The following is a 9,343-nucleotide window of genomic DNA, read 5'->3' on the forward strand; positions in this document are numbered from 1 at the left end:
TCGAGTGTAAAATTTTCGCTTCTTGATTGGACCTACAGTCTCTCTAATTCTTCTTCTTCTTCTTCTTCTTCTTCAATTTACAGTTTAACCGTATTTACTTCACTCTAGTTTCTTCAGTATTCATTCGAGTATGAATAATTCCTTCAGTTTTTGAGTTTTTTTTTTCTTTTACAGATGCAACTTGAATGAGACCCATATTTAGTCTACGAACTAATTTGGTTCTTAATATTCACTGTTTTTCAAACTCAAAACTTCAACGGATATCTACTTCCTCAAGCTCTGCACAACAACCCATAAATGATGTTCCATTATTCATTGCTTCTGATGAGTTGCAGAGATGTACTAGCCTAACCACTCTTAGGAAACTCCATGCCAAGATATTCTCCTATGGGCTTTACCACACCAATTTATGGACTAAAATTGCTGGTTTGTATGTTTCGTTTGAAAGGGTTGATGCTGCAAGGTTTGCTTTTGAATTTTTGAGTAACCCAAGTAGTTACTTATGGAATATTTTGATAAGGGGTTATGCCACTCATGGTTTCTTTGGCCAAAGTTTGATACTTTATTGGGAAATGATGCAAAAGGGTCTGAAGCCTGACAAGTTTACTTTCCCTTTTGCTTTTAAATGTTGTGCTGGATTGTCTGATTTGAATGTGGGTAGGTTGGTTCATCAGCATTTGGTGTGCTGTGGATGCAGCCATGATGTGTTCGTTACTGCTGCTTTGCTTGATATGTACGCTAAATGTGGCCACACTAAAGCTGCACGGTTGGTGTTTGATAAAATGTCTGTGAGAGATGTGGTCTGTTGGACATCGATGATTTCTGGGTATGCCCACAATGGTTGTAACAGCGAGACAATGGTGTTCTTCGATTTGATGCGAGCTTCAGGTGTTCAATCCAATCGGGTAAGTATTTTGAGTGTTCTTTTAGCTTGTGGCAATTTAGGAGCTTTGAGAAAAGGTGAATGGCTTCATAGTTATGTTATCCAAACTGGATTTGAGTATGATATTCTTGTTGCAACTGCTGTTATGGATATGTATACCAAGTGTGGGAGTTTAGAATTGGCTCGCAGGTTGTTTGATGACACACCAGGTAAAGATGTTGTTTGTTGGAGTGCTATGATTGCGAGTTATGGGATTCACGGGCAAGGAAGAAATTCACTTGATGTTTTCAATGACATGTTAAGAGCAAAAGTGAAACCAAATCATGTGACCTTTACCTGTATTCTCTCATCTTGCAGCCACTCAGGATTACTAGAACAAGGCAAGAAATGTTTCGAGTCAATGGCAAAGGATTTCGGGATTTCACCACAGCTCAACAATTACGCGTGCATGGTTGATCTTCTCAGCCGTTCAGGGCAACTATCCGAAGCAGAGGAGCTGATACAGAACATGCCAGTAGAAGCTGATGCAAGCATTTGGGGTTCTTTGCTTGGTGCTTGCAGAATCTATGGTAATCTAGATTTAGCAGAACGAATAGCAGACCGCATATTTGAACTCGACCCCTTTCATGCCGGTTATCATGTTCTGCTGTCCAACATCTACGCAGCGAAATCAAGATGGAAAGAGGTTGAAAGAGTAAGAAGGATGATGGTTCGAAGAGGAACCAACAAAGTTCAAGGCTTGAGTTTAATTGAGTTTAACAATGTTGTTCATAAGTTTGGGGTGAGAGACAGGTCTCATCCTCAGTCAGATAAAATCTATGATCTTCTCGACGAACTAGTTGGTCCAATGAAACGGTTGGGGTATGTACCATTGACAGACTTTGTTCTTCATGACATTGAAGAGGAAGCAAAAGAGGAAGCTCTTCTTTACCATAGTGAAAAACTAGCCATTGCTTTTGGACTCATCAACACTCCTCCAGGTACCCCAATTCGTGTGACTAAAAATTTGAGGATATGTGGGGATTGCCATAATGCCATTAAGATCATCTCAAGAATTGTTAATAGGATTATCATTGTAAGAGACATGCATAGGTTTCACCATTTTGAGGATGGTCATTGCTCTTGTGGTGATTACTGGTAAGAAAACAAATATTTGTTTAACATTGCATTATTATTATTATTATTATTATTATTTTTTGCAAGAAAATTGTTGTCAATAATTAACTTCCAAGTGTATACAATCGTCAAATAAGTAATAAATGAGTATCATCTACATAGGGATTAATTATGTAAAAATCAATACTACATAATTTGGGCAAAACAAATAAAAAGTGATGATTTGAACTATATTAAAAACTAAACAAGAATGTAAATAAAATGAAAAATAAAAATGAGCAAAGTGATGAGCAATAATCATTAAATTTCTCCAAAATGCAAATTCAATATAATGTATAGAGGAATGTATAAGCAATTAGTTTGAATACAGAGAGAAAACAGAGAAAAGAAAATAGACAACAGTAATTTGAAAGAATCAGCTTAATGAATTCATTGGCTAGGCATTGTATTTATAAACATGTGTATACCGTACAAGAATAATGACCTAATAATATTTAAACAATCACAAGGTAATCATTACAATCATTATAAGGGAATATTCTAACAATAATTGGTTAGAATATGGGACCACATAATTCTGTTATGCCAGCTCACAACTTCTAGAGCAGTAGGGTAAATTTCATTTCTTCACAGCCCATCTCAAACTTGAGGGTGTTTCAACCACACCAAGTTTGTCTACCAAGAAATGAAATCTGGATTGAGTTAAACTTTTGGTGAGACAATCAGCTGTTTGGTCACTTGAGGGTACATATCTTACTTCGATTTCTTTGTTTATGACCTTGTCTCTCACAAAATGAACATCCAATTCGATGTGTTTTGTACGAGCATGATACACAGGGTTGTATCCAACCTTGTCACACCAAGTGACAGGAGTACAAGGCAGAGGAAACTCAAATTCTTTCAGCAATGCTTGTATCCAAGCTATTTCAGCAGCGACTTGTGCAAGCGCTCTGTATTCAGACTCCGTACTTGAGCGAGAAACAACTGCCTGCTTCTTTGATGACAATGATACAAGTGTATCTCCAAGATAAACACTGTGACCTGCAATGCTTTTTCTGTCATCAGGACAACACGCCCAATCGGCATCCGAGTATCCTGTGACAGCCAATCTATCTGATGGTTTTATGTGGAGTCCATGGTAGGCAGTCCCCTTCAGATATCGAAGCACTCTTTTGGATGCACTCCAATGTGCTGTGGTTGGGGATTGCAAGAATTGACTCAGTTTGTTCACTGCGAATGAAAGGTCTGGTCTGGTGTGAGTCAAGTATTGCAACCCACCTATAATGCTTCGATATTCTATCGGGTTTGAAAGCAGATCACCATCAGATTTAGACAAAGGTTTTCCTACTGTCATTGGATTGTTGCATGGCCTGAGATGCATCATATCAGTCTTGATCAGTAGTTCTTTGACATATTTTCCCTGGTTTAAATACAAACCGGTTTCATCCCTATGAACTTCAATTCCAAGGAATAAATGGAGAGGACCCAAATCTTTGAGAGAGAACATTTCATTTAGTTTCTTGATGAACCTTTGAAGTTTAACAGTATCATTACCCGTCACAATTATGTCATCAACATAAATGAGAACCATGATTATAGTACTAGAGGTCTTGTAGAAGAATAAAGAGGAATCTGCTCTTGAATTCTGAAAATTCCAGCTGAGAAGAGTCGTCTTTAACTTGTCATACCAGGCCCTCGGGGCCTGTTTTAAACCGTAGAGAGACTTGGCGAGTTTACACACTGCTTTAGGTTGACTTTGGTCTTCAAAACCCTGTGGTTGCACCATATAGACATCTTCTTGTAGAGTCTCGTTCAAAAATGCATTTTTGATGTCCAATTGTCGAATTTCCCAGCCTTTAGAAACAGCAATTGTAAGTATAATTCTCATGGTAGAAGCTTTAATAACAGGGTTGTAGGTTCCGGGTCTTTGATTAAAACCATTTGCAACTAATCGGGCTTGAACCTTTGAAAACTACCATCAGCATTCCTCTTTTCCCTGAATATCCATTTGTTTCCAATGATATTCATGCCTGGTCTTTTTGGAACCAAGTACCAGGTTTTGTTCCTTCTCAAAGCTGCCATTTCATCTCCCATAGCTGAGTTCCAACCTGGGTGACATAGAGCTTCTTCTACAGTGGCTGGTTCATCATTTTTCCACTGCCATTGTGCTTGGCCAAGATAGACTTTCGGTTTGAAAATCCCTACTTTAGACCGAGTGATCATAGGATGAGAAGGTTGCTGAATGACAGGTTTATTGTGTGCTGTAATATCTTGCAGTTCGGGTTGGGACATGAAGCCTATGTTTTGAGTTAAAGAAGCACCAATACTTTGCTCTATATCAGCAGAGTTATATTCATGAGAGTGAGATGCAGAAGATTCATGAGAGACAGATACCTGTTGCTGATTTTTATCACTATAATCAGAAGAGTTGGTGTCTAAGGTTGCTACTTCAGGGACCTGAGATGTAGAAATTGGTGTGGTGCTGTTGAGGTGATTTTTGGTGGACTGAAACAAGGCAGACCAGGAAGGAACACTCACACAAATAGAATGTTCAGGTTGATAATTATTGAGAAAAACCAGATTGGAAAGGAAAGTTATCCTCATTGAAAATAACATTTCGAGAAATGTAGATTCTCCCTATTGAACTTAGGCATTTGTAACCTTTGTGAGAGTCACTAAAACCTAGATTGACACACTTTACTGAATGAAATTGAAACTTATGAGTTTGGTAGGGTCTAATGCAAGGATAGCAAGCTACTCCAGAGGTTTTAATGAATTTGTAATCTGGTTTCTTGTTGTAAACAACCTGAAATGGGGATTTATTTCTCAAATTTGGTGTTGGAAGTCTATTAATTAAATAGACAACCGTTTGAAAGGAGTCCCACCAATATTTGAGAGGCATATGAGCTTGGGCAAGAAGAGTCAAGCCCATCTCAACAATATGCCGATGTTTTCTCTCAGCTCTACCATTTTGGGCAGAGGTGTGAGGACAGGAATGTTGAAAATCAATGCCATTTTCAATGACACATTTTGAAAAAGCTTGAAATTCTCCTCCCTAAAATTCCATATTTTAATATTCCCAATTTAATTATTTAATTAAGTGATTAATTAAACGCGGAATAATGAAACTGGTACTGAAAACAGTTTTTCCGTAGTTACAGAATACAACTCTGTAACTCCAGAGAAACCCAGAAAAACAAACAGTGCATAAAAGTAAAAACACACAAGATTTTTTAACGTGGTTTCAACAATCCTTTCAGATTGTTACTAGTCCACGAGGCCACGCCCAGAGATAAGATTCATTAGATCGGCATCAAAAATACAAAGTAATGACTTATGCATAAATAGACTCCCTCTTATTGTATGCCGCAAGCTTGATGTATTTCACCTACTAACCAAATCTTGATAAAACTCCAAGAGCTCGAACTCCCTTCGATCACCTTGAAGAGTGCTTGAATCCTCTCGATTCAAGGCTTAAAGGCTATCTCCCGAAAGCCTATACAACCATCTCCTGAAGGTTGTGTGCTTGTATCATCCCGATGCAAGACTTCAAAAGCAATCTCCTGAAAGCTTGTAAAACCCTTCTCCCGAAGGTGTGCTTGTATCCTCCCGATGCAAGACTTCAAAAGCAATCCGAAAGCTTGTAAATACCTTCTCCCGAAGGTGCACTGATGTTCTTCTTCGCTGTACCCTTGAATACAGACTCAAGACAATACAAACTACAAATAAACAGAGTAAGAGTCGAACAACTCTTCTCTACATAACAAAGACACTCTTTCCTTAAGATTTGAAAGTGAATGAAAGAGATACAAAACCTAGCTGCTATAAGATGTATTTATAATGAATATACATCTTATTGACAGCTTACATTCGGTCTGAACAAGACCTCAGCCCACTAGAAACTTCCCTAAAATAATTCTTCAATCAGTCCAGGAATTTCCGTTTCTGTACCTACAGAATCGTGGGCAGTAACTACAACTTTCCTTTTATAGAAAAGGAAAGTTTAGCTCCGGTTTTCTCTTCAAGAAATCTGATCTGAGAAAATGGGAAACTCAACACAAGATCAGATTATACAGCTGGTTAGATAAAAACGAAATGGGTAACCAAACTTACCATTTTTACCTTTTTTCTAAAAATAAGAAAGCTAGACAACTTTCCTTCCAAGTTTGAATACACAAAATAGGAAACCATATTAAACACATACCAGACGAAATTAATAAGAAATAATAAAATATTTTTGTCAATTAAATATGCCAAGAATAGAATTAACAATCTCCCCCTTTGGCACTTTGATTGACAAAATATTTTATTATGAGAAAACCTGCATCAAGTGTTAGAAACCAAAACAACTAGCTTCTTAAAGATAAAAGAGTATAAAAAATACTCCCCCTGCATGAAAGCACTCTAACACATAAAACAAAGAACTTTTTTTGGACGGAAAAGCTTACAAACCGAAAAAACAACAACTTTTTAAACGGAAAAGTGCTCAAACCACAAACAAGCAACTCCCCTTAAAACCAAGGGTCCAGAGTTGTGTAACAAAGAATCCAAAAAATAATACTACTCCCCTTTTTTGTCTATCAAGGAGCCAAAGATAACAAAAACAAACATGGACAAGGTCATAAGTTCAAGCATACATTAATAAAAAGCAAGAGATAAAAAGTTGAACCACTTATTCATCATCATTGGGTCAGAAGTATTTCATGATGCTGTCCATCTTCCTAAGAAGCAAAGCCTGACTTGTCTCCATTCTTCCCAAACGCAAATTGAATTCTGCCATTTCTGTAGGAGCAGAAGTTGAAGCAGATGCAGCAGCAGGATCATTTGGAATACCGGGGGAAGCAGACCGAGTCTTTCTTTGAGCAGCTTTTCCTTGAGGAGACTTCTTAGGAATTTCAAAAGTGGTTCCAACAGCAGGCATCTCAATTGATTCATTCTCAAGAATCAATTCCTCTTAATCAGATAAAATCTTATAGATTAAATGAGGAAAAATAAGATTGAGCCTAGGTTTCTTGCCCTTTCGATGAGAAACAATTTGCTCCCAAATCATGTCAGCCAAATCAATTTTAGCACCAATTGAAACTTTATACAAAAAGAAAGCAAGTTCATTTGAAACATTTACCGGATTGGAGCAAGGAAACCAATTGGATAGGGCAAACCTCATGAGAGCAGCATGTTGATAGGTGAGTTGAGATATATGCATGGTGTCGGAGAGTTCAACATCATTATCACCAGTGAGATAACCGAACACCTTTTGACGATCAAACTCCACATCATTTGGCTCAATTCCCATAGGCAGATTGAGGGCTTCAGCCACATCCTTCACAGTAAAGGAATACCAATGTCCTCTGACAAAAACTTTGCCAAACATGAAAGAGTCCTCATCGAGAAACTCATCAGTGATGTTAGCATAAAATTCCTTGACAATTCTATCCACATAGCCATTAAAACCGATCAAGGTATCTACCCATTGTCTTTCTTTCAACATGTTATACACTCCAAAAGGCTTATGAGCAATAACATTAAAATTTTTCTCCACAGTCAAATTCCTATTCTCATAGAATTTCATATCTCTAGCATGATCATTATAACAAAAATAATGAGAGTGGGGCTTGAAGTTATCAAGAGAAATACCAGAGGGCCTCTTTCTTTTCTGTGGAAGAATAGGACTTGAATAGACAATGGGCCTTTTTCCTTTATCATTCTTTGGAACTGCAGCAGGGACAGGAACAGTAACTGTAGTGACAGGATCAGCCTCTGGTTCTTCACTCTCGGATGCAGAATCATCAACAACAGGTTGATCTTTGGGCACAAATTCTTCACTTGAATCGGACAAGCCCTCTAAATCATGATCCTCCTCACTTTCTTCTGGTTCAGAATCCGAGGATGACACGGAAGGGGGATTCTCCTTGAGATTTTTGGCCTTTGAAGATGAAGAAACCACCTTTTTTCCTTTGGATACAATTTTAGGTTGAACCACTTCGGGCTTTTGAGGAGTGAAAACCTTGGACCTTGTTCGAGAACTCACCGTGGGCAAAGTCACCAAAGCTTTGTCGACATTAGGAGCACCATTCGAAGAAGAGGACTTCGACAATGTGTGATCGGATGAATGAGATTCATCATGATCACCAAACCCAGGTGTTGAAGAAGCAATTGGAGAAGCAACAACAGGTGGAGAGGCGAGATTGATCACTGATTTTTGAGCTTGGGTCTTCGATTTTCTGGCAGATTTCGTCGGAGCAGAGGACGAACCAGAAGCTCCAGTTGCTGGTGCAGGCGGCGCAGGAGGGGAGATCGGAGATGCAGAGGGAAAACCACGAGAGGGCTTCTTGAACGGTTGGGCATTCTTAGTTTTGGCCATCTCTTTGAAACCCTAGAATACAAACACTCTCACACTTTGAAAATAAAGATTAGACCTTTGAGAGAGAACAAAAAATAGAAAGACAAGAGATAGTAGTGATCGTGGGTGAATGGGTAGTTGAGAATATATACACATGATTTTACTTACCCAAAATCAGAAAAATAACTGAAAAGGAAAGTAACTTCCTTACCTTTGAATCACGAGTGGAGAGAAAAGAGGAAACCAAAAAGGTTTTTCAAAAAATGGTCAATGTTTCCTTAAATGGAAAAGGAAACCAAATATCCCCATAAGATCTAAGTATTAAAGACCCCACCAAATCCGAAATTGCCACCAAAGAGGAAACCAAAAGCAATTAATTATTTAAGAACAAGTTTCAAAAAAAAAAAAAACCAAAATAGGACCAAATCTCCAAAATTAAAGGAAACACAATATAAAGAATACAATTAACCCATGTTTCCACAAATGAAAAAATAAAAGAAAAAATATTTACAAGAATCGAAAAATATGCCCCCCTTTTTCTTTAATTTTTTCAAAAAATGCCCCCAAAAGAATTTTGCAAATAATGAACAAGAGAACACAAAAAGACACATAAAGCACTAATCACCACTTAAGAGCAAAAATAGTGTCTAAGAAAATAATAAAACAAAACAAGATAAATAACAAGAAATTTTTAAGAAAGCTCAATTGACAAACTCGGTCACAAATTTTTTGTTTATTTATTTATTTATTTATTTATTTTTTTATATTTTTTTTAAAAGATAGAAAAATAAAATAACCTTGATATTTTCGTAACTAAAATTCACAATGTCCGCTTGTCTTTGTCCCTGATGAAAAAATCAAACTCATAAGAATAGTCAGAAATTATTTTATCAACTAATGAAGTAGGAGAATGAGGTCATACCGGTTACGCAGGAAAAAGTTGACTCAGTCACCAAGAATATTAAAGCAAATCAAACAGTATGTAACAACTTTATAACACCATT

At 37.4% G+C, this 9,343-nt stretch overlaps 1 protein-coding gene across 1 annotated transcript; it reads left to right on the forward strand.

Annotated features, from left to right (window-relative positions):
- Window positions 1-170: 170 nt before the first annotated feature.
- On the forward strand, window positions 171-2,168 carry LOC115696301 (pentatricopeptide repeat-containing protein At4g21065-like). The gene has a single exon (XM_030623210.2). It carries the CDS (start codon window positions 186-188, stop codon window positions 2,022-2,024), a length of 1,839 nt encoding a protein of 612 aa, XP_030479070.1. The 5' UTR covers window positions 171-185; the 3' UTR covers window positions 2,025-2,168.
- Window positions 2,169-9,343: the final 7,175 nt, after the last annotated feature.

Source organism: Cannabis sativa, chromosome 7 (genome assembly GCF_029168945.1).
Source record: "Cannabis sativa cultivar Pink pepper isolate KNU-18-1 chromosome 7, ASM2916894v1, whole genome shotgun sequence".
Classification (NCBI taxonomy): domain Eukaryota; kingdom Viridiplantae; phylum Streptophyta; class Magnoliopsida; order Rosales; family Cannabaceae; genus Cannabis; species Cannabis sativa.

Coding starts and splice junctions, on each gene's coding strand:
- LOC115696301 (XM_030623210.2), top strand. CDS start 186: ATGAGACCCATATTTAGTCTACGAACTAATTTGGTTCTTAATATTCAC.